This window comes from Pseudophryne corroboree, chromosome 2 (genome assembly GCF_028390025.1).
Source record: "Pseudophryne corroboree isolate aPseCor3 chromosome 2, aPseCor3.hap2, whole genome shotgun sequence".
NCBI lineage: Eukaryota > Metazoa > Chordata > Amphibia > Anura > Myobatrachidae > Pseudophryne > Pseudophryne corroboree.
Genome location: NC_086445.1, coordinates 905,808,497 through 905,835,170, shown reverse-complemented (window position 1 = coordinate 905,835,170; position 26,674 = coordinate 905,808,497). Strand labels below are relative to the sequence as shown.

Genomic DNA, 26,674 nt, shown 5'->3' with positions numbered 1-26,674 from the left:
GGGGGAAGTCCAGGCTTCCTCACACACCTCATTTAATTCCTCAGATGCAGGAAAAACTACTGGTAGTTTTTTCTCACCGAACATAATACCCTTTTTTGTGGTACCTGGGGTACTATCAGAAATGTGTAATACATTTTTCATTGCCTCAATCATGTAACGGGTGGACCTATTGGAGGGTACACTAGTCTCATCGTCGTCGACACTGGAGTCGGTATCCGTGTCGACATCTGTGTCTGCCATCTGAGGTAGCGGGCGTTTTAAAGCCCCTGATGACATTTGAGACGCTGGAACAGTCACAAGCTGAGTAGCCGGCTGTCCTATGTCGTCAAACCTTTTATGTAAGGAGCTGACCCTGTCACGTAATTCCTTCCATAAGTCCATCCACACAGGTGTCGACCCCTCAGGGGGTGACAACACATTTACAGGCATTTGCTCTGCCTCCACATCATTTTCCTCATCATACATGTCGACACAGCGGTACCGACACACAGCACACACACAGGGAATGCTCTGACAGAGGACAGGACCCCACAAAGCCCTTTGGGGAGACAGAGGGAGAGTATGCCAGCACACACCAGAGCGCTATATAACAGAGGGATATCACTATACAGAGTGTTTTCCCCTATAGCTGCTTGTATTATATATATACTACGCCTAAATTTAGTGCCCCCCCTCTCTTTTTTACCCTTTCTGTAGTGCAGGACTGCAGGGGAGAGCCAGGGAGCGATCCTTCCAGCGGAGCTGTGAGGGAAAATGGCGCCAGTGTGCTGAGGGAGATGGCTCCGCCCCTTTTTCGGCTGGCTTTCTCCCGCTTTTTGTGTTATTCTGGCAGGGGTAATTTACACCTATATAGCCTCTGGGGCTATATATGGTGTCAGTTTTGCCAGCCAAGGTGTTAATATTGCTGCTCAGGGCGCCCCCCCCCCCAGCGCCCTGCACCCATCAGTGACCGAAGTGTGTGATGTGCATGAGGAGCAATGGCGCACAGCTGCAGTGCTGTGCGCTACCTTGGAGAAGACAGAAGTCTTCAGCCGCAGATTTTCCGGACCTTCTTGCTTCTGGCTCTGTAAGGGGGACGGCGCCGCGGCTCCGGGAACGGACGACGAGGTCGGGTCCTGTGTGCGATCCCTCTGGAGCTAATGGTGTCCAGTAGCCTAAGAAGCCCAAGCTACCACCACTTAGGTAGGTTCGCTTCTTCTCCCCGTAGTCCCTCGCTGCAGTGAGCCTGTTGCCAGCAGGTCTCACTGTAAAATAAAAAACCTAAACTATACTTTCTTTCTAGGAGCTCAGGAGAGCCCCTAGTGTGCATCCAGCTCGGCCGGGCACAGAAATCTAACTGGGGCTTGGAGGAGGGTCATAGGGGGAGGAGCCAGTGCACACCAGATAGTCCTAAATCTTTCTTTAGATGTGCCCAGTCTCCTGCGGAGCCGTCTATTCCCATGGTCCTTACGGAGTCCCCAGCATCCACTAGGACGTCAGAGAAAAACCAGTGATAAATGCAAGGATATAAACGCACTAACCAATCACCTCCTAACTGTTAATTTACATATTGGAGCTGATTGGCTGGTGCGTGTATCACCTTGCATTTATCACTGGTTTATCACTTCCCTATGCCTTCTCCAGGTTAATACATCTGCCCCAGTGTTCACTACAGGTTGCAGTTAAAACGCCGGCTGTCGGGATCCCAGCGTTCAGGATACGGACGACGAAATACCGACAGCCGGCATCCCGGTGCGTCAGGGCTCGTGAGTGTCCACGACACCCACCTGCAGCATGCCAGCAAAGGGACTCTTAGCGATCGCCCAGCTGCCGGTATTCTGGCGGGCAGATTGCCGCTGTCAGGATTTTGACAGCCGGCATCCCATCCGCTGGTAAATTGAATGTGAACCATTCCTTACAATTCTTAAGTGTAAGCTCATTAGGGCAGGGCCATGTTTACCTTCAATTTGATGTAATTGTATGTAATTTATTGTGAGCTCACGTATAGCGCTGCATAATATATCAGTGTTTATAAATAAAAGATAGGAACATATATTAGAAAATAGAGCCGACTTTCATCTCCCAGACAGCTTCAGCCACTGTTGACCAATTTCAATATTATTTTCTGCTAATACTTTAAAGTAAAAACTGCATACGCAGTGTGAAAACATCCCAGGTACGCAATTTTTGGAGCCAAACCTGCAATGCAGTGTGCGATTATACCTCCTGCATGTACCAAAGAGTACCCGCAGGGACAGGTGCCCCAAAAGGAGCCTGTCCCTGCTATATGCTGCGAGTGACTAACTGGACTCCTGTGTATGCGATGTCTCATGACCACACATGTGTGGCGGCCACTGCTGGGGAATTCTGAGATCTGTAACTCATAGGTTACAGCAGCTAAAGCCATTATAAGCCAAACTACGGAGCTTGGTAAATCTGACAGCAATGCATCCCCCCTATGGAGGGCTGTGGTTGCTGTTGGAAATGGAGGGCAGTCCTTCAGTCATACATAAGGGTGATACTAAATATTTGCAACTATCCCACGAAAATTAAGCCACAAATCTTTAATGATAAATAGGTAGTGTATTAAGCAGTCTGAGAGTCACTTAACAGTCAGGTGCATTCAGGTCCAGGCGGCTGCAGGACCAGAGCATTGCAAGGCCAGTGGGGGAGGCTGCAGTGGCAGGTAGTTTTTGTTACATTTACTGTGTCACACCTATGCAATTTCAGAATCAGTTTATTACCAAGTATATCAATCTAAAATAAACAATACACAAGCAATTGGTTTCCGATAGCTACAGCTCCAATACTGCATATGATATACAACAAAAAAAAAACAGAGGAAGTAGAACATGTGACGTATGACTAGAATACACAAGTAGGGATCCGAGTATGAGAGTAATGCTACGTGAGTGACGAGTTGAACAGTTTGATTGCTTGAGAAAAGAAGCTGTTCCTGTGTCTAGCAGTTCCCGCTAGTCGCGAGCAATACCGTCTGCCAGATGGTAGCAGTCAGAACATATCATGAGCAGGATGAGAATGGTCGTCAATAGTCCTTCCCGCCCTCTTCATAACCCTTGCCTGATGGATATCGTCGACTGCCGGAAGATTTGTCCCTATGATTTTTTTAGCAGACCTTATAACCCGCTGTAACCTATTTTTGTTGTGGATTGAGGCAGAGCCAAACCACACTATTATCGAGGAGCAGAGGATGGACTGAATGACTGCAGAGTAGAAGAGGATTAGAAGTTCTTGGGGCAGTTTGAACTTCCTAAGTTGGCGTAGGAAGTACAGTCTCTGCTGGGCTTTCCCCAGAATACCCTCGATGTTAGACTTCCACTTAAGATCATTGGAGATTGTGGAACCCAGGAATCGGAAGGTTTCCACCACAGTGACTACATAGTCTGCAATTGTGAGTGGGGGGAGTGTGGGGGGGGTGTTTCCTGAAGTCGACAAACATTTCAACCGTTTTTGGTGTGTTTAGCTGTAGATTGTTTGCCTTGCACCAGGTGGCCAGCCGCATAACCTCCCTCCTATAAGCCGACTCCTCGCCATCTCTGATGAGTCCAATGAGCGTTGTATCGTCGGCAAATTTCTGCCATATTCAACTAATTACATATATAACCATGAAATTAGCCATCTTGTAAAGTATTAAAGAGAGTGTGAAAAGCCTGCATGGAGGAAGGAGCATCCTCACTGTGCTCTGGAAAAAACAAACAGCCTGGCAGCACATCTGGCCCTGAGTGATCACAACAGATTAGCTTCACTACAGCTGCTGTTTAGATAAACAGGTAACACGTGAGATCGAGAGAACTGTCATTTTATAGCAGATTTTTTTAACTAGGCTGTAACACTAACATCAGTTTTTCCAAAACTGAAAGCGAAGTACACTTTAAGTTCTGCACAGGGGGCTTTGGCCTGCTCCCCGCTTTCCCCATGTGGTTAATATGCCCACTATGGCATTTAAGGGGTTAATCCCCGTGCTGCAGCGCCATCTTTAAAAGGACCACTCTGCACCGGAGCACCGATGTAAAAGTAATTACCAGTGCCATATGTTAAAAAAAAATTGTATTTGCCCTGTTGCCCAGTCCGAGCCTGCACAGAGCCAAAGGTTTATAAAGGGAAGAGAGCCACAGGCAGATTGCTGGAATGTTATCATGCAGCTGCTGCCCCTAATATAAGAGGGCCTATGCACATAACAGCCCTCCCCTCATGTGCAGCATCTGATCAGCATTCCCATAGAGCTGAGAGAATCTCCCTGCCATCCAAACAGGGATCGCTAGAGTTTTCTATGATCACCATCCTCACCCTTTTATGAAGGTCACTGGGTGGCTGTTCCCTGTATGGCGGTCACTGGCCTGCCCTGTGTCCTGTATGGAAGTCACTGGCCTGCCCTGTGTCCTGTATGGCAGTCACTGGCCTGCCTTGTGTCCTGTATGGCAGTCACTGGGCTGCTCTGTGTCCTATATGGCAATCACTGGGCTACGCTGTGTCCTGTATGGCAGTCACTGGCCTGCCCTGTGTCCCGTATGGCAGTCACTGGCCTGCCCTGTGTCCCATATGGCAGTCACTGGCCTGCCCTGTGTCCCGTATGGCAGTCACTGGACTGCTCTGTGTCCCGTATGGCAGTCACTGGGCTGCTCTGTGTCACGTATGGCAGTCACTGGGCTGCTCTGTGTCCTATATGGCAGTCACTGGACTGCTCTGTGTCCTGTATGGCAGTCACTGGGCTGCTCTGTGTCCTGTATGGCAGTCACTGGGCTGCTCTGTGTCCTGTATGGCAGTCACTGGCCTGCCCTGTGTCCTGTATGGCAGTCACTGGTCTGCCCTGTGTCCTGTATGGCAGTCACTGGTCTGCCCTGTGTCCTGTATGGCAGTCACAGGCCTGCCCTGTGTCCTGTATGGCAGTCACTGGCCTACCCTGTGTCCTGTATGGCAGTCACTGGCCTGCCCTGTGTCCTGTATGGCAGTCACTGGCCTGCCCTGTGTCCTGTATGGCAGTCACTGGCCTGCCCTGTGTCCTGTATGGCAGTCACTGGCCTGCCCTGTGTCCTGTATGGCAGTCACTGGCCTGCCCTGTGTCCTGTATGGCAGTCACTGGCCTGCCCTGTGTCCTGTATGGCAGTCACTGGCCTGCCCTGTATGGCAGTCACTGGCCTGTCCTGTATGGCAGTCACTGGCCTGCCCTGTGTCCTGTATGGCAGTCACTGGCCTGCCCTGTGTCCTGTATGGCAGTTACTGGCCTGCCCTATGTCCTGTATGGCAGTCACTGGGCTGCTCTGTGTCCTGTATGGCAGTCACTGGGCTGCTCTGTGTCCTGTATGGCGGTCACTTGCCTGCCCTGTGTCCTGTATGGCGGTCACTTGCCTGTCCTGTGTCCTGTATGGCGGTCACTTGCCTGTCCTGTGTCCTGTATGGCGGTCACTGGGCTGCCCTGTGTCCTGTATGGCAGTCACTGGACTGCTCTGTGTCCTGTATGGCAGTCACTGGACTGCTCTGTGTCCTGTATGGCAGTCACTGGACTGCTCTGTGTCCTGTATGGCAGTCACTGGACTGCTCTGTGTCCTGTATGGCAGTCACTGGGCTGCTCTGTGTCCTGTATGGCAGTCACTGGACTGCTCTGTGTCCTGTATGGCAGTCACTGGACTGCTCTGTGTCCTATATGGCAGTCACTGGACTGCTCTGTGTCCTGTATGGCAGTCACTGGGCTGCTCTGTGTCCTGTATGGCAGTCACTGGACTGCTCTGTCCTGCATGGCAGTCACTGGACTGCTCTGTGTCCTGTATGGCAGTCACTGGGCTGCTCTGTGTCTTGGTAAAGGATCTTTGAGAGAACAGAGGTGGGGGACGGAGACTGCATCACCAACATTTCCAGTATATTATTTTGACAATATTAGTTAGCGCCCCCATAAACTATAATCTGGCCCCAAAATTACCATTGCTACAGGTGCTGCCCATCCAGCCTGGATTACATAGACATCCACCTGAAAATACAGAGAGGAAATCATTTTCAAGAAGCATTCTATTTAAGTACCATTGCACATTTTCACTCAAATCACCAGGGATCAGTATAAATTACAGACGGTCGGGATGCCAGCCGTCAGTAAATAGACAGCGGGGCGAGCGCTAGAAAGCCCCTTGCGGGCTTGGTGGCTCGCTGCGCTCACCACACGTTCTATTCCCACTCTATGGGGCAGATATATTAACCTGGAGAAGGCATAAGGAAGTGATAAATCAGTGATAAATGCAAGGTGATACACGCACCAGCCAATCAGCTCCAATATGTAAATTAACAGTTAGGAGGTGATTGGCTGGTGCGTGTATCACCTTGCATTTATCACTGGTTTATCACTTCCTTATGCCATCTCCAGGTTAATACATCTGCCCCAATGGGTGTTGTAGACACCCACGACTGGAAATAGCCCCTGTGAGTCGATATTCCGGCTGGTGGCATTGTCAGCAGTCGGAATTCTGGCATCGGTATCCTGACCGCCGGGATCCCAACTGCCGGCAATGTAACTGCATCCCTATCACCAGCTACTTGTCCTGTGCATGCTAAAGCTACTACATGAAAAAGTGTCTAGTTAACAGGTATTTGCATGGCTGTGTACTTAAGAACCCATTCCCGACCTTTATAGGGATTGTGCACAGGCTGGCATTGGTATGTATTTTGCACTACATTGAGGACATGTGTTACGCCTTATATACCCTCTGTGCAGTTCCCATGAGCACTGCAGTTTGAAGGTCCACAGCGGAGGACGTCACAGGAGCTCCCTGTCCAGTAGCCGGTACAATGACACTCTCCAGAAACACACTGCCCATGGCCTCCACAGTCAGAGGGATCACAGAAGGGTTCATGGACACAGACAACAGTAGACACGCTCCTTGGGCAGCGCCACATTGGCTCAGACACACTGTGGACACATCAATTAATATTGTAACAATTTGACAAGTGATATAAACTTTTTATCTATTTTTACATTTTGCAACTCTGTGGCTTAAAGAACTCTCCGGACACACAAAAAAAAATATTTTAGATGTAGATCAATAGGTTAAAATAAAGAGCAAAATAGTTTTTACTGTGAATGCACTGTGTTATTGTATCTATCGGGTTCCCTATTGTCTGCACCTGTCTCATGCGACATGCCTCTTTCCTTTTACAGCTCTGCCTGCTGCAAGCCAGCTAACAGGTTGTCAATGCCCCTCCCAAACGGAAGTGAAACTGAGAATTGCATAGCCCGTTAGAGTCACATGGTTACAATGGTTAGCTCTACTGCCTCAAAGCACTAGGATCACAAGTCTGATTCCAACCATGACCCTATCTGTGTGGCGTGTGCATGTTCCCCCCCGTGTTTGCTTGGGTTGCGTCTAGGTATTCTGTTTTCCTGTCACAATCCCAACAAATACATAACCCCAGTGTGTCCATGTAATAGGGGATATAAGGGCAGATTTAACAACGAGTAATATTCTTGTTATTACTAGTAATGAATGTTAAATGGTGCTCCAGCCAATCAGCTCACCATAATAATTTTTCAAACACATGACACTTAGGAGCTGATTGGCTGGAGCACCATCTAACATCTGTAACGAGTGTTAAAAAGAATATCACTTGTTGTTAGATCTGCCCCAGAAATAGTAAGCTCCACCGAGGAGGGCCTGATATGAAAGACTGTGTAATATGTCTGCACCACATGAATGAAAAAAATTGTAATGTGGGAAAGCTTCGGTCATCAGCTACCAGCGAATTGTGCAATCACAGTAAGTACAATTTAATTATTTCTTTAAGTTACTGAATTTATTTATGTTACTGAAGAAAACATTCTTACTTATTGGTGGTGGAGTTATCACAGATCATCAGGGGTGGCATGCTGACAACAGGGGGACACAGATCATCGGGGGGGCATGCTGGCAATGGGGGGAGGGAGTGGGGGGAGGGATCGGTGGACACAGATCATCAGGGATGGCATGCTGACAACAGGGGGACACAGATCACATGGGGTGGCATGCTGACAACAGGGGGACACAGATCATCGGGGGGGGGGGCATGCTGACAACGGGGGGAGGGAGTGGGGGGGGGAATCGGTGGACACAGATCATCAGGGATGGCATGCTGACAACAGGGGGGGGGACACAGATCATCAGGGGTGGCATGCTGACAACAGGTGGACACAGATCATCGGGGGGGCATGCTGACAACAGGGGGGACACAGATCATCAGGGGTGGCATGCTGACAACAGGGGGACACAGATCATCGGGGGGGGCATGCTGACAACAGGGGACACACAGATCACTAGGGGTGGCATGCTGACAACAGGGGGGACACAGATCACTAGGGGTGGCATGCTGACATCAGGGGAACACAGATCACTAGGGGTGGCATGCTGACAACAGTGGGGGACACAGATCACTAGGGGTGGCATACTGACGACAGGGGCACACAGATCATCAGGGGTGGCATGCTGAAAACAGGGGGGGCACAGATCACCAAAGATGGCATGCTGACCACAGGGGGACACAGATCACCAGGGGTGGCATTCTGACAACCGGGGGACGACGACACAGATTACCAGGGGTGGCATGCTGACAACAGTGGGGGACACAGATCACTAGGGGTGGCATGCTGACAACAGGGGGGGCTCAGATCACCAAAGATGGCATGCTGACCACAGGGGGACACAGATTATCAGGGGTGGCATGCTGACAACAGGGGCACACAGATCACCAGGGGTGGCATTCTGACAACCGGGGGACGACGACACAGATCCCCAGGGGTGGCATGCTGACAACAGTGGGGGACACAGATCACTAGGGGTGGCATGCTGACAACAGTGGGGGACACAGATCACTAGGGGTGGCATGCTGACAACAGTGGGGGACACAGATCACTAGGGGTGGCATACTGACGACAGGGGCACACAGATCACCAGGGGTGGCATGCTGACAACAGGGGGGTCACAGATCACTAGGGGTGGCATTCTGGCAGCATGGGGGACACAGATCACTAGGGGTGGCATGCTGACAACAGGGGGGACACAGATCATCAGGGGGGCATGCTGACATCAGGGGGACACAGATCATCAGGGGTGGCATACTGACGACAGGGGTACACAGATCATCAGGGGTGGCATGCTGACAACAGGGGGACACAGATCATCAGGGGTGCATGCTGACGACAGGGGAACACAGATGGGACACTTTAGTCACCTGGAGTGAGTGATTGTGATATTGAGAATTAGGCATTGCATTTTACATATCCAAAATGGCATTTTATTATTTCTACAATGGAATAAAGGACACGGACAGACATAAGTATCTATCTATATGCACCAGTGATCAGACGGATAGTTGGCAAGGGTTCCATTAACAATAAGAGTAGCAGATCCTCCACCATCCAGGTTTATGGCATTATAAACTCCTTGTTCCTTTAAGAAATTTGCCACATCCCACAAGTTCAGGCTAAAGAATGAAAGGGAAAAAAAACAACTTTCATTTTACAACAAACAATCTTTCACTTTTCTATAGTGAAACTCTGCTGTAAGAACAATTTAGACTGAAGCCTCGGTGACATATAGGCGCTTTCATCACTTAAAGACAAATGAGACCATTTCAACAAACATAATAATAAGATTTTACTCACCGGTAAATCTATTTCTCGTAGTCCGTAGTGGATGCTGGGAACTCCGTAAGGACCATGGGGAATAGCGGCTCCGCAGGAGACTGGGCACAACTAAAGAAAGCTTTAGGTCACCTAGTGTGCACTGGCTCCTCCCACTATGCCCCTCCTCCAAGCCTCAGTTAGGACACTGTGCCCGGACGAGCTGACATAATAAGGAAGGATTTTGAATCCCGGGTAAGACTCTTACCAGCCACACCAATCACACCGTACAACTCGTGATACTATACCCAGTTAACAGTATGAATATAACTGAGCCTCTCAACAGATGGCTCAACAATAACCCTTTAGTTAGGCAATAACTATATACAAGTATTGCAGACAATCCGCACTTGGGATGGGCGCCCAGCATCCACTACGGACTACGAGAAATAGATTTACCGGTGAGTAAAATCTTATTTTCTCTGACGTCCTAGTGGATGCTGGGAACTCCGTAAGGACCATGGGGATTATACCAAAGCTCCCAAACGGGCGGGAGAGTGCGGATGACTCTGCAGCACCGAATGAGAGAACTCCAGGTCCTCCTCAGCCAGGGTATCAATTTTGTAGAATTTAGCAAACGTGTTTGCCCCTGACCAAGTTGCAGCTCGGCAAAGTTGGAAAGCCGAGACCCCTCGGGCAGCTGCCCAAGATGAGCCCACCTTCCTTGTGGAATGGGCTTTTACAGATTTTGGCTGCGGTAGTTCAGCCGCAGAATGCGCCAGCTGAATTGTGCTACAAATCCAGCGAGCAATAGTCTGCTTAGAAGCAGGAGCACCCAGTTTGCTGGGTACATACAGGATAAACAGCGAGTCAGTTCTCCTGACTCTAGCCGTCCTGGAAACATAATTTTTCAAGGGCCTGACTACGTCCAGTAACTTGGAATCCTCCAAGTCCCTAGTAGCCGCAGGCACTACAATAGTTGGTTCAAGTGAAAAGCTGATAACACCTTAGGGAGAAACTGGGAACGAGTCCTCAATTCTGCCCTATCCATATGGAAAATCAGATAAGGACTTTTATATGACAAAGCCGCCAATTCTGATACACGCCTGGCCGAAGCCAAGGCCAATAACATGACCACTTTCCGCGTGAGATATTTTAGATCCACGGTTTTTAGTGGCTCACACCAATGTGATTTTAAGAAACTCAACACCACGTTGAGAACCCAAGGTGCCACTGGAGGCACAACCGGGGGCTGAATATGCAGCACTCCTTTTACAATGTCTGAACTTCAGGTACTGAAGCTAGTTCTTTTTGGAAGAAAATCGACAGAGCCGAGATCTGTACCTTAATGGAGCCTAATTTTAGGCCCATAGGAAATGCAGAAATCGACCTAGTTGAAATTCCTCTGTTGGGGCCTTTTTGGCCTCACACCAAGCAACATATTTTCGCCATATGCGGTGATAATGTTTTGCAGTTACATCTTTCCTGGCTTGAATCAGCGTAAGAATGACTTCCTCCGGAATGCCCTTTTCCTTTAGGATCCGGCGTTCAACCGCCATGCCGTCAAAACGTAGCCGCGGTAAGTCTTGGAACAGACAGGGCCCCTGCTGCCGCAGGTCCTGTCTGAGCGGCAGAGGCCATGGGTCCTCTGATATAATTTCTTGAAGTTCTGGGTACCAAGCTCTTCTTGGCCAATCTGGAACCACGAGTATCGTTCTTACTCCTCGCCTTCCTATTATTCTCAGTACCTTTTGTATGAGAGGCAGAGGGAGGAACACATAAACCGACTGGTACACCCACGGTGTTACCAGAGCGTCTACAGCTATCGCCTGAGGGTCCTTTGACCTGGCGCAATATCTTTTATAGCTTTTTGTTGAGGCGGGACGCCATCATGTCCACCTGTGGCCTTTCCCAATGGTGTACAATCCTTTGGAAGACTTCTGGATGAAATCCCCACTCTCCCGGGTGGAGGTCGTGTCCGCTGAGAAGATCTGCTTCCCAGTCGTCCACTCCGGGAATGAACACTGCTGACAGTGTTAACACATGATTTTTCGCCCATCGGAGAATCCTTGTGGCTTCTGCCATCGCAATCCTGCTTCTTGTGCCGCCCCGTTGGTTTACATGGGCGACTGCCGTGATGTTGTCTGATTGGATCAGTACCGGCTGGTTTCGAAGCAGAGGCCTTGCCTGACTCAGGGCATTGTAAATGGCCCTCAGTTCCAGAATATTTATGTGTAGGGAAGTCACTTGACTTGACCAAAGTCCCTGGAAGTTTTTTCCCTGTGTGACTGCCCCCCAGCCTCAAAGGCTGGCATCCATGGTCACTAGGACCTAGTCCTGTATGCCGAACCTGCGGCCCTCTTGCATGGAACCTGCCGAATGGGATTGCTTCGTAGGAAGCTACCATTTCTTCCCAGGACTCGCGTGCAATGATGCACCGATACCTGTTTTTGCTTCAGGATGTCTCTGACTAGAGATGACAGTTCCTTGGCTTTCTCCTCCGGGAGAAACACTTATTTCTGTAATGTGTCCAGAACCATCCCCAGGAACAGTAGACGTGTCGTAGGCACCAGCTGTGACTTTGGACTGTTTAGAATCCAACCGTGCTGTTGTAGCACTTTCCAAAATAGTGCTACCCCGACTAGCAACTGCTCCTTGGACCTTGCCCTTATAAGGATATTGTCCAAGTACGGGATAATTAAAACTCCCTTTTTTTGAAGGAGTATCATCATTTTGGCCATTACCTTGGTAAACACCCTCGGTGCCATGTACAGTCCAAACGGCAGTGTCTGGACTTGGTAATGGTAATCCTGTACCACAAATCTGAGGTACTCCTGGCGAGGATGGTAAATGGGGACATGCAGGTAAGCATCCTTGATGTCCCGGGATCCCATGTAATCCCCCTCGTCCAGGCTTGCAATAACCGCCCTGAGCGATTCCATCTTGAACTTGAATTTTTTTATGTATGTGTTCAAGGATTTTAAATATAAAATGGGTCACACCGAACCATGCGGTTTCGGTACCCCAAACCGTGTGGAATAGTAACCCCGTCCTTGTTGAAGTAGGGGCACCTTGAGTATTACCTGCTGGGAATACAGCTTATTAATTGCCTCTAGCGCAGCCTCCCTGCCTGAGGGAGTTGTCGGCAAGGCATATTTGAGGAAACGGCGGGGGGGAGACATCTCGAATTCCAGCTTGTACCCCTGAAATACTACTTGAATGAAACAGGGATCCACCTGTGAGCGAGCCCACTGATCGCTGAAATTTTTGAGACGGCCCCCCACCGTACCTGGCTACACCTGTGGAGCCCCCGCGTCATGCTGTGGACTCAGAGGAAGCGAGAGAAGAATTTTGATTCTGGGAACAGGCTGACTGGTGCAGCTTTTTCCCTCTCCCCATGTCTCTGTACAGAAAGGAAGCGCCTTTGACCCGCTTGCTTTTCTGAAGCCGAAAGGACTGTACCTGATAATACAGTGCTTTCTTAGTCTGTGAGGAAACCTGAGGTAATGGATACGAGGTCCCAGAGACCATCCCCAAATAATTCCTCACCCTTATAAGGCAGAGTCTCTATGCGCCTTTTAAAGTCAGCATCACCTGTCCAGTGACAGGTCTCTAATACCCTCCTGACAGAATGGTCATTACATTCATTTTGGATGCCAGCCGGCAAAATATCCCTCTGTGCATCCCTCATATATAAGACGACGTCTTTAATATGTTCCCATGTTAGCAAACTAGTATGTTTGACAGGGTCACCGACCACGCTGCAGCAGCACGATCTGCAGGTTTCAGTCTAGTACCTCAGTGTGTAAATACAGACTTCAGGATAGCCTCCTGCTTTTTATCAACAGGTACCTTCAAAGTGGCCGTTCCTAAAACGGCAGTGCCACCTTTTTTGACAACCGTGTGAGCGCCTTATCCACCCTAGGGGATATCTCCCAGCGTAACTTATCCTCTGGCGGGAAAGGGTACGCCATCAGTAACTTTTTAGAAATTACCAGTTTCTTATCGGGGGGAACCCACGCTTTTCACACACTTCATTCATTCATCTGATGGGGGAACAAAACACTGCCTGCTTTTTCTCCCCAAACATAAAACCCTTTTTTAGTGGTACTTGGGTTAATGTCAGAAATGTGTAACACATTTTTTATTGCCGGGATTAAGTCACGGATGTTCCTAGTGGATTGTGTATATGTCTCAACCTTGTCGACACTGGAGTCAGACTCCGTGTCGACATCTGTGTCTGCCATCTGAGTGAGCGGGCGTTTTTTGAGCCCCTGATGGCCTTTGAGACGCCTGGGCAGGCGCGGACTGAGAAGCCGGCTGTCCCACAGCTGTTACGTCATCCACCCTTTTATGTAAGGAGTTGACACTGTCGGTTAATACCTTTCACCTAACCATCCACTCTGGTGTCGGCCCCACAGGGGGCGACATCACATTTATCGGCATCTGCTCCGTCACCATATAAGCCTCCTCATTAAACATGTCGACACAGCTGTACCGACACACCACACACACACAGGGAATGCTCTGACTGAGGACAGGACCCCACAAAGCCCTTTGGGGAGACAGAGAGAGAGTATGCCAGCACACACCAGAGCGCTATATAATGTGGGGATTAACACTATAACTGAGTGAAATTTCCCCAATAGCTGCTTGTATATATAATATTGCGCCTAAATTTAGTGCCCCCCTCTCTTTTTAACCCTTTGAGCCTGAAAACTACAGGGGAGAGCCTGGGGAGCTTTCTTCCAGCTGCACTGTGAAGAGAAAATGGCGCCAGTGTGTCTGAGGGAGATAGCTCCGCCCCTTTTTCGCGGACTTTTCTCACGCTTTTTTCTGGATTCTGGCAGGGGTATTTACCACATATATAGCCTCTGGGGCTATATATTGTGGTATTTTTGCCAGCCAGCGCCCTGCACCCTCAGTGACCGGAGTGTGAGGTGTACATGAGGAGCAATGGCGCACAGCTGCAGTGCTGTGCGCTACCTTGGTGAAGACTGATGTCTTCTGCCGCCGATTTTCCGGACCTCTTCTTGCTTCTGGCTCTGTAAGGGGGACGGTGGCGCGGCTCCGGGACCGAACACCAAGGACTGGGCCTGCGGTCGATCCCTCTGGAGCTAATGGTGTCCAGTAGCCTAAGAAGCCCAATCCGGCTGCAAGCAGGCGAGTTCGCTTCTTCTCCCCTTAGTCCCTCGCTGCAGTGAGCCTGTTGCCAGCAGGTCTCACTGAAAATAAAAAACCTAAATCTATACTTTCTTTCTAAGGGCTCAGGAGAGCCCCTAGTGTGCATCCAACCTCGGCCGGGCACAAAATCTAACTGAGGCTTGGAGGAGGGTCATAGTGGGAGGAGCCAGTGCACACCAGGTGACCTAAAGCTTTCTTTAGTTGTGCCCAGTCTCCTGCGGAGCCGCTATTCCCCATGGTCCTTACGGAGTTCCCAGCATCCACTAGGACGTCAGAGAAAACATATATACATAAAAACAAAACAAATGTAAGCTAATTAAATTGATGGATTACTTTTTCTATTTTTAAGTTTCAGTCTTTAGTTTAACTAAAGACTAGTGAACATTTTACGCTACCAGTCAGCTCACTTTATATGAGTAACAAGAATGTTCCATATTTAGTTTGGACGTACTACACCTGTACACTGGTTGCGTCGGAGACAATTCAGGTTTTATCTGTCCTATATACCCCTCGGGAGCACTTTGGGCTCACAGCAGCTGGGCTTGGGAGATGCTGGGAGACACCGGATGCTGCTGACAGGTAAGAGGGGGCGGGGGGAGGGCTGCAGACCTGGGGTCATCTAGCAACTCTAGCAAGCCCGGTCCCGGGAAAATAGCACCTCCACCCCCACCACGGTCATATCAACTCATATGGCACATAAAATACAGACATTACAAAGATAAGGCCTCTAAAAGTAACTGTGTATGGCACAGCTTAATAATCTATATAATAAAGATGACCACCGATTGAAATTAGGCCATCATGGTGGAGTCTGCTCTCATTGGACAGTGCACACACCTGCATCCAGTAACCAGTGGAATGCTATTGGTGGGAGGTTGCACACCTGTCCTAATGTGAACCCACCTGGTGGATGACACTCTGCTGGTGACTGGACAGAGGCATCTCATGATGATGGGCTTGCAGAGGTGGACTGGAAGTAAAGGTAAGTGGAAGGGATGCAGAGGGGATGGAGGCAGAGGCTAAGGGGGCAGGAGAGAAAGAAGCTGAGGAAGCAGAGAGCGAAAGACAAAAAGGCTGAGGGTGCAGGAGAGAGAGGATGGAGGAGTTGGAGAGAAAGACACTAAGGGAGCGAGAGAGAAAAGCTAAAGGAGCAAGAGAGAAAGAAGTTGAAGGGGTGAGAGAAAGATGCTGAGGGGTGAGAGAGAAAGAGAAAAAGGCTGAGGGTGCAGGAGAGAAAGAGGATGGAGGAGTGGGAGAGAAGGACAGTAAGGAAGTGAGAGAGAAAATCTAAGGGAGTGAGAGAGAAAGAAGCTGAGGGGGTGAGAGAAAGACGCTGAGGGGGTGAGAGAAAGACGCTGAGGGGGTGAGAGAAAGACGCTGAGGGGCAGAAGAGAGAGACGCTAAGGGGGTAGGCAAGAAAAAAAGGCAATACCTTCCCAGAATATCCCATGGTTTAATCAAATTCACATCTTCCCTTCTATTATTTACAACACGCCTACTCCAGTCCTTTAATATTTAGCATACAACCAACTGTTCTTTGTTCAATAGTTACTGTATCAAGGTTGAATGAAACCCACAATCACAAAGCAGATCCACTACATGGCCTGTATACACCCATATATGCTTGTTGAACATCTCAATCCAAAACCATGGGCATTAATTTGGTGTTTGTACCCCATTTGCTGATATAACAGCATCCAATCTTATGGCAAGGCTATATACTAGATTTTGGAGCAAGGCTGCAAGGGTTTACATGGCACAAGAGCATTAGTGAGGTTGGGCACCGATGTGGCTGCTAAGACTTGGCTCACAGTTTATATTCTGCTTCATTCCAAATGTGTTCAATGGGGTTGAGCCAGTGAAGTTCTCCATACAAATCTTCAAATGAGGCATACAATTAAAATAGATAAATAATTACCAAGTATCAATCAATCAATCAATCAATCAATCAATCAATCAATCAATTGTTTGTGCTGAGAGGGCAATGTGCACCTCTAATCTTATTTCAGATGTCAAAATATGAAAACTAAGGGTGCATACAAACGGGGCGATTTTTGCCTATTTTCTAAGATCGCTTAGAAATTAAGCACTGATCGCTCCGTGTGTACGCCCCATAGTGATGGCGATGTGCGGTCCTGCACGTCGCCATCGCCCGCTCAGATCTATAGCACATACAGGCAAGATCTAGTTAGCTCGCCTAGCATGTACATAAAGAACACTGTTTAGCACAGATCGCTCAGCACACAGGTGATCTGTCTTGTTTAGAAACAGGGTATTTATACCTGTAGTGGTACTTCATTAGTCCACACCTGTTCCATCTTAGTAACAGTCTGTATCCAAATGCCACAGTCTCGATAACATGCAGAAAAGGGGATCTGATCACTAGGTAATCTGGTGGGTGTAATCCGGAGCTATCCATAATTTGCATGTATTCATTGAAAGAAACAGTCAGAATTCAACAAAGGTAGAGTCGCAAGAAGCATTTACTCACACCACTTTTAGACACATATGAAGACAGACGTCTAAATAGACAGTAAAACTAATCAGTAAGATGCTCTGGGGCTCCTAATGCAGAGGTCTTATCTTACAATTTCTGTGGCCCCAGTAAGTTTTTCATGGCCTTTCTTATGAACGCATGTGAATGATTCAATGGGTGCATCTGCTTATTTTGTAGTCAATCCTGTCCACTTGGCAAGTTTGTATAGGTTGTTATCAGTGGGATTGACTGAGAAGTCATCCTTCAATAGGTCTTCATTTATCATCACTGTGTATGTCTCTCTGCGTATGCTAAAATAATGCAGAGACGTTTATCGGGGAGCTGCTAGAAGAATAAAAGGAGCCTGGAACAGAATGGTCGTGAAATAGTAAATGAAGGTACCGACATGTATTTAAACATGTGACTTTTTAAAATTCAATCCAAACTCAATTATTGTGATTGCCTATTGGACATTGTGAATTTTCTGGTGAATAAGCAGGATAGCAGCGCAGCGCTGTTGTTCATTATGGACATGAAGGAAAAACATTAATGAACATAGAACACAACAAGAAACATAGAAACAGTAACAACCAAGCACTTTATCCCTGTATGTGATATAATATAACATCTGGGTTTTGCGATAACCGTAATGAATAAATACACAGCAATGCACAAAGGTAACAGAAGTTGATGCTATTAAAGAGAACAGTCTGAAAGTTTAAAAACAATGTAACGTGATGGAAAGGTTAGAAAATATAACACCAATGTCCCCTTATTACTGACAACTGAGATAGCAGAAGCAGCAATACCTACATATTCGACTTAGGCACATACCGGACAGTTACCAGGATAGGTGCTCGGGCGCAAAATGGGTCACTGTTCTAATGCTGCTGCTAAAACCACAGGATTAGTCAGTCCTATGAACACCAAGAAACATAAAACCAACAAAAAATAGCAGCGCTTACGTGTACAAACTAGCAAACATAGATGGATTGAATGAAAAAAATTGACAACATTTATTAAAATACTCTAATAAAAACTAATAAATGAATTTTCACAGACAAAGTTTTTAAATTAGTGTGTCCGTTCCTATTGCTAATAACTGGACCAATATTGGTATGGAAGTTTTTTAAGGAGCTGATGGCACAGTCCCAATGGTTACTTTACCGCTCTTGCGCCGCTGGAGGAAAGAATCCCTTTGGAAAGTTCTTTAGTTAAGTGTTAGAGCCGTATTCCTATGTCCTCACCAGATTGCGGAGCTTTTCTTTGCGGAGTAAGGCTCAAATTAGCCTGAAGTTGAGTCCATTCACCAAGGTATTGTAGTGGTCCAGTATGGTCCAGGCACTCGTATATCAACACGTGGTCGGTGATAGCAGTAACACCTGACGCGTTTCGCTGCAGGTCCTGCAGCTTTTTCAAAGGTGATCTGTCTTGTGTAGAAACAGGGTATTTATACCTGTAGTGGTACATCATTAGTCCACACCTGTTCATTCAATCCATCTCAATTAACATTAATTTGCATAAAAACACATAATATATCATATATTTAAACACTTTAGTTTGAAATATTATAGACTCAGTAGGATAAAACAACCTTTTAATATTTCCTTAAGTAAAAACAAATTGTTTTATTTGACATTTCTAGATTGCTTCCGGGTTATACAGGGTAATATGACCATGTGACCATTGTTTATATGGGGTATCTAAGCAACTGAATAGTTGCTTCCGGGTCAAGAGGAGGTCGCAAAGTCCGATTTTTATATATATATATATATATATATATATATATATATATATACATACACACACACACACACACACACACACACACACTGGAGGGTGATACTGAATAGTATCTAAATAATAGTTTCTCTCCTTCCCTAGCATTGCTGATACCTTCCCATTGTATAAGAACGCTATGTATCCTAAATTTAAATGGGACACATAGCGACGTTGCTAGGTAACCAGATGCGGTCACGTGACACTCACATCGTGACACGCTTCCGGACCCGCTTCTTCCCCTCATCGCGTATGTCATTACTAATAAGGGCCAAGTTCCCTGAGATGCGGTCACGTGATCTTCGTGACAAGCATCTTCAGTTAGTTTCCGCCCGTTGGAGCGCAACATGGACCTCCTTTTCCCGGAACTTCCTCTTCATATAGTCACATGATCAAATTTAACATCAACTTCATCGGTGGAATTTATCAGCATAATGTTGCCTAGCAACAGAGTGTCATGAAGATATCTTCCAGCCATATTATTAAACTTCATACGTTTTGTACAGAACACAGATTACTCCCAATACTTAACAGAAAAATAAGGGTTTCGTAGTAAAACTAGTTCTTTTCAGTTATTTCAACTTATTCTGATATGAGATCATAGTTCATAGTTATAAAATCTTTACTGTCGAAGCTACATAGAAATATAGTAGAAATTACAGACAAAGACCAATGTAATGCATATTTAGATATCCTTAAATATATAAACCTCATAGGAAATACCTATAAGACATCCATGACAGACACAGCATCCATAGTTCTACCAATGATAAAAGTACCTAATGTGTTTAATAATAAAATGCATTTCTTTTGTGCTAAACAAGCCCATATATATTTGGTTATGTATACATCCCAAGTTCGAACTTGAAATTCATCTGCAATTTATGAAAGATATGGGGAGATAGAGAAAAACCCCCAACAACTTGTGCGCTCCTATACCTCCCAACTTTAATGGAGTGAATTGAGTAACAAAGGTATCTCAAATAACTGTGTTTAGTTCTACTGACTCATTGAGTACCTCGGGAAAGATGCTATTCATTCTAAACATCCAGAGGACTTCCTGCTTGCATTACTTTCGAAACCTATCCCCCCCACGGAGAGTTCTAGGAATAAATTCCAAACCCACCAGTTTGAGACAAGTTGGGTCCCCCTGATGGCACTCACTGTAGTGTTTTGACACACTATGTGTTTGAATTTTGTTGAGGATGTTCCTACGATGCTCTAAAAATCTTATCTTTAGAGTTCTAGTAGTTCGACCTACATACTTTTTTGTGCATCCACATGTCAATAGATATATTACATAGGACGTCTCACAGTTTATAAAACTTTGAATTTCATAAAGCTTTTCACCCAAATCATTTATCAGAATTCTTTGAGTCTTATTCTGAATGTGATTACACGTAATGCATCTATTCTTGCCACATCTTTGGCGAGGACCTGGTTCTCTATGGCCGTTATATAGATGACTTATTTATTATTTGGAATGGGGACAGCACTTCAGCACAATTATTTGTTAACCATCTTAATTCAAACACGTTTAATCTGGTACTATTTACTCACACATATCACCCTAAGAAAACCACTTTTCTTGATATATCCTTGGAGATTAATGACAATAAGATCTGTACCTCAAATTTTTCTAAGGAGGTTGGCACTGATGCCTATTTACATTTCAGAAGTGCCCACCACATGCCCTGGAAAAAAAGTATCCCGAAGAGCCAATTTTTACGTATTCGAATAAATTGTTCGGATTTGTGTTCCTTTGAGAACCAAGCTGAAAATGTTTTCAATTCCTTCATTATCAGAGGGTATCCTGAACCCCTTGTCAGAACTGCTTTGGAAGAAGTTAGAAAAATAGATAGAAATCAACTTTTGACATCAAATTAGAAGAAAGAGAAAGTGAGGTTTAATCAAGAGGAGGAGATTGCCTTTATTTTGACATTTAACAATTGCCACAGTGAAATAAAGAACATTATTTCCAAAAATTACAATATTTTAAAACAAGATACCTATCTTTCCGCATGCTTGCCACAGAATCCACGATTTATTTTTCGAAAAAATAAATCCTTAAAAAATCTTTTGGCACCAAGTCATTTAAAAATTTCGGTGGAGCCTGTGATTAGTGCCATGGGGGGCTGTGATTGGTTAAAGACACAAAATAAGAACAAAGGGTGCTATAGATGTGGCAGGAATAGATGCATTACGTGTAATCACATTCAGAATAAGACTCAAAGAATTCTGATAAATGATTTGGGTGAAAAGCTTTATGAAATTCAAAGTTTTATAAACTGAGACGTCCTATGTAATATATCTATTGACATGTGGATGCACAAAAAAGTATGTAGGTCGAACTACTAGAACTCTAAAGATAAGATTTTTAGAGCATCGTAGGAACATCCAGAACAAAGTTCAAACACATAGTGTGTCAAAACACTACAGTGAGTGCCATCAGGGGGACCCAACTTGTCTCAAACTGGTGGGTTTGGAATTTATTCCTAGAACTCTTCGTGGGGGGGATAGGTTTCGAAAGTTATGCAAGCAGGAAGTCCTCTGGATGTTTAGAATGAATAGCATCTTTCCCGAGTGACTCAATGAGTCAGTAGAACTAAACACAGTTATTTGAGATACCTTTGTTACTCAATTCACTCCATTAAAGTTGGGAGGTATAGCAGCACACAAGTTGTAGGGGGGTTTTCTCTATCTCCCCTTATCTTTCATAAATTGCAGATGAATTTCAAGTTCGAACTTGGCATGTATACATAACCAAATATATGTGGGCTTGTTTAGCACAAAAGAAATACATTTTATTATTAAACACATTAGGTACTTTTATCATTGGTAGAACTATGGATGCTGTGTCTGTCATGGATGTCTTATAGGTATTTCCTATGAGGTGTATATATTTAAGGATATCTAAATATAAATTACATTGGTCTTTGTCTGTAATTTTCTACTATATTTTCTATGTAGCTTCAACAGTAAAGATTTTATAACTATGAACTATGATCTCATATCAGAATAAGTTGAAATAACTGAAAAGAACTAGTTTTACTATGAAACCCTTATTTTTCTGTTAAGTATTGGGAGTAATCTGTGTTCTGTATAAAAACGTATGAAGTTCAATAATATGTCTGGAAGATATCTTCATGACGCTCTGTTGCTAGGCAACATTATGCTGATAAATACAACCGATGAAGTTGATGTTAAATTTGATCATGTGACTATATGAAGAGGAAGTTCCGGGAAAAGGAGGTCCATGTTGCGCTCCAACAGGCGGAAACGAACTGAAGATGCGTGTCACGAAGATCACGTGACCACGTGTCACGTGACCGCATCTCAGGGAACTGAGCCCTTATTAGTAACGACATACGCGATGAGGGGAAGAAGCGGGTCCGGAAGCGTGTCACGATGTGAGTGTCACGTGACCGCTTCTGGTTACTTAGCAACGTCGCTATGTGTCCCATTTAAATTTAGGACACATAGCGTTCTTATACAATGGGAAGAGATCAGCAATGCTATGGAAGGAGAGAAACTATTATTTAGATACTATTCAGTATCACCCTCCAGTATATATATATATATATATATATATATATATAAAAATCGGACATTGCGACCTCCTTTTGACCCGGAAGCAACTATTCAGTTGCTTAGATACCCCATATAAACAATGGTCACATGGTCATATTACCCTGTATAACCCGGAAGCAATCTAGAAATGTCAAATAAAACAATTTGTTTTTTAACTTAAGGAAATATTAAAAGGTTGTTTTATCCTACTGAGTCTATAATATATCAAACCAAAGTGTTAAATATATGAAATATTATGTGTTTTTATGCAAATTAAAGTTAATTGAGATGGATTGAATGAACAGGTGTGGACTAATGAAGTACCACTACAGGTATAAATACCCTGTTTCTACACAAGACAGATCACCTTTGAAAAAGCTGCAGGACCTGCAGCGAAACGCGTCAGCTGTTACTGCTATCACCGACCACGTGTTGATATACGAGTGCCCGGACCATACTGGACCACTACAATACCTTGGTGAATGGACTCAACTTCAGGCTAATTTGAGCCTTATTCCGCAAAGAAAAGCTCCGCAATCTGGTGAGGACATAGGAATTTTGGCTCTAACCCTTAACTAAAGGACTCTCCAAAGGGATTCTTTCCTCCAGCGGCGCAAGAGCGGTAAAGTTACCATTGGGACTGTGCCATCAGCTCCTTAAAAAACTTCCATACCAATATTGGTCCAGTTATTATCAACAGGAACGGACACACTAATTTAAAAACTTTGTCGGTGAAAATTCATTAGTTTTTATTAGAGTATTTTAATAAATGTTGTCAATTTTTTTCATTCAATCCATCTATGTTTGCTAGTTTGTACACTTAAGCGCTGCTATTTTTTGTTGGTTTTACATCCCGGACAGTGTACAGAGATGCAAAAAAAGCGGTATCCCGGACAGCGTACAAAGACTCAAGAAAGCTGCATCATAGACAGCGTACAGAGACACAAGAAAGCTGCATCCTGGACAACATACAGAGACACAAGAAAGCTGCATCCTGTACAGTGTACAGAGAAACTAAACAGAGGCATCCTGGACAGTGTACAGAGATGCAAAACAGTGGCATCCTGGACTAGGGATGGCCATCGACCATCGATGATTCAAAATAATTGATGGTTTATGACCGATGTCGAATACTTTAGCCATCGATGGTGGAGAACCACATGGGTTCCTGCCATCAATGGTAAAGGACAACCAAATCGTTTTTTGTTCTCCTTTAAAATGTGTCTGGACATGGAGCATAGCTCCGCTCCCTGACACCCACGAAGTCCTGCCCCTGGTCACTGACTGGCCCACAGTCCACTACATAGGAAAATAGGATTTTAATTACCTACCGGTAAATCCTTTTCTCGTAGTCCGTAGAGGATGATGGGGGCCACATTAGTACCATGGGGTATAGACAGGTCCCTTGGGAGCCCTGTGCACTTTATGAGTTTACTAGTGTGGGCTGGCTCCTCCCTCTAAGCCCCTCCTACCAGACTCAGTCTAGAAACTGTGCCCAAGGTGACGGACATACTTCGAGAGAAGGAAATACACAGATAGTGGTGAGATTCACACCAGCTCACACTTAACAAGGCAAACCAAGCTAACTAGCTTGAACAATTCAGCACCAGCTGAACAACAGTACTTAATCAAGTAACAATGCAGTACTTAACCAAGTAACACGGTAGTATCGAACCACATAACAACTGCAGGAGAGCAAAGTGCTAGGCGGGCGCCCAGCATCCTCTACGGACTACGAGAAAAGGATTTACCGGTAGGTAATTAAAATCCTATTTTCTCTTTCGTCCTAGAGGATGCTGGGGTCCACATTAGTACCATGGGGATGTACTAAAGCTGCCAGTACAGAGTGCGGAGGCTCCTGCAGAACTGATTGACCAAACTGTAGGTCCTCAGAGGCCAAAGTATCGAACTTGTAGGACTTAGCAAACGTGTTCGACAGTGACCAAGTAGCCGCTCGGCAAAGCTGTAAAGCCGAGACACCCCGGGCAGCCGCCCAGGAAGAACCCACTTTACGAGTAGAGTGGGCCTTAACAGATTTTGGACACGGCAATCCTGCTGTAGAATAAGCATGCTGGATAGTGAACCTGATCTAGCGAGAAATCGTCTGCTTAGAAGCAGGACACCCAATCTTGTTGGGATCATAAAGGACACACAGAGAGTCCGACTTCCTGTGACGTGAGGTCCTCTTCACAGAGATCTTCAAAGCCCTCACAACATCTAAGGACTATGAGGTAATTAGGAGTCAGTCGCCACTGGCACCACAATAGGTTGGTTGATATGAAAAGTTGACACAACCTTTGGAAGAAACTGCTGACGCGTCCTGAGCTCAGCTCTATCTTCTTGGAAAATCAAGTAGGGGCTCTTGCAGGACAATACCCCCAATTCAGACACACGCCTAGCCGAAGCTAATGCCAACAGCGTGACCGCTTTCCAAGTGAGAAACTTGACCTCAACCTCCTGTAGAGGCTCGAACCAATCCGATTGCAGGAACTGCAACACCACGTTAAGATCCCAAGGTGCCGTAGGAGGCACAAAGGTAGGCTGGATGTGCAACACACCTTTCAAGAAAGTCTGAACCTCAGGAAGGGAAGCCAATTGTTTCTGGAAGAAAATGGACAAGGCCAAAATCTGGACTTTTATGGGGCCCAAACGTAGGCCCACATCCACACCTGCCTGCAGGAAGAGGAGAAACCGCCCAAGTTGATTCTGATTCTTCAAATCAGGCTTACCAGCTTTGCTGACAGAAAGGGCTATCCTGCAGGAAGCCATTCAAAAATTGGAAAAGGCAAATGTCATTGTTCCAGTTCCACCTCTTCTGGTAAACAAGGGTTACTACTCAAACCTATTTGTGGTGACGAAACTGGACGGTTCGGTCAGATCAATATTGAACCTCAAATCGTTAAATCCATATTTGAGGGAATTCAAGTTCAAGATGGAATCTCTGAGAGCGGTAATCTCAGGTCTGGAGGAGGGGGAATTACTGGTATCCCTAGACATTGGTGAACACCCTCGGTGCCGTGGATAGGCCGAATGGCAGCGCCTGGAACTGATAGTGACAGTCCAACAGTGCAAATCTGAGATAAGCCTAGTGCGGCGGCCAAATTGGAATGTGAAGTTACGCATCCTTGATATCTAGGGATACCAGGAATTCCCCATCCTCCAGACCCTTGTTTACCAGAAGAGGTGGAACTGGAACAATGACATTTGCCTTTTCCAATTTTTGAATGGCTTCCTGCAGGATAGCACTTTCTGTCAGCAAAGCTGGTAAGCCTGATTTGAAGAATCTGTGAGGTGGAAGTTCTTGAAACTCCAGTCTGTACCTCTGGGATACAATATCTTTCGCCCAGGGATCCAGGCCTGAGGACACCCAGACCTGACTGAAATTCCGGAGATGAGCTCCCACCTGCCCGATCTCCAGGATGGGAGGGCCACAATCATGTTGAGGATTTTCAGTAAACAGAACCCGGCTTCTGTTCCTGGGAACCTGTCGGTGCAGGTTTTCTGGATTTTCCCCGACCACCTCTGAAGAAGGTGGAAGAGGGTTTGGACTTCTTAACCTTTGCGGTCTGAAAGGACTGCATTGTAGACAAAGAAATATACGTTGTGGTAAGAACTTACCGTTGATAACGTGATTTCTCTTATGTCCACAGGATAACATTGGGATATGGTTGAGCGACAGCGGAAATGGCACCAACGCGGTCACAAGCTTTCTGGCCTCCCAGGATGCATCGGGGCCTTCACCATATAGTCCCGCCCACTGACTCAGTCAAATCATTTCTTTCCACAGCGATTTAGGCAGGAACATCAGGTAGAGACCTGTTTAGGTGATAAGAACACACATGCACACCCTTCCATACAAGAAGGAAGAGGTTTTAGTGATTGTCAAGATCCTCAAATCAGATGCGTCAGGGTGGGATCCCTGTGGACATAAGAGAAATCACGTTATCAACGGTAAGTTCTTACCATAACGTATATTTCTCTGGCTGGGTCCACAGGATTATCCACAGGATAACATTGGGATTCCCAAAGCCATTTTAGTGGTGGAGACGCTCCTGATTGCACAGGAGGACCTTTCGCCCGAGGTCTGCGTC

At 46.1% G+C, this 26,674-nt stretch overlaps 1 protein-coding gene across 2 annotated transcripts in view; it reads right to left on the bottom strand.

Moving 5' to 3' along the window:
- NAGPA (N-acetylglucosamine-1-phosphodiester alpha-N-acetylglucosaminidase) overlaps positions 1 to 26,674 on the bottom strand; it is a 75,780-nt gene that overhangs the window by 14,363 nt on the left and 34,743 nt on the right. For both annotated transcript variants that reach the window (XM_063956071.1, XM_063956070.1), the window contains exons 5-7: positions 9,307 to 9,435; positions 6,687 to 6,892; positions 5,915 to 5,962 (exon numbers count right to left, since the gene is read on the bottom strand). In XM_063956071.1, coding sequence (XP_063812141.1) covers positions 5,915 to 5,962; positions 6,687 to 6,892; positions 9,307 to 9,435 — 383 coding nt within the window. The remainder of the gene's footprint in view (positions 1 to 5,914; positions 5,963 to 6,686; positions 6,893 to 9,306; positions 9,436 to 26,674) is intronic.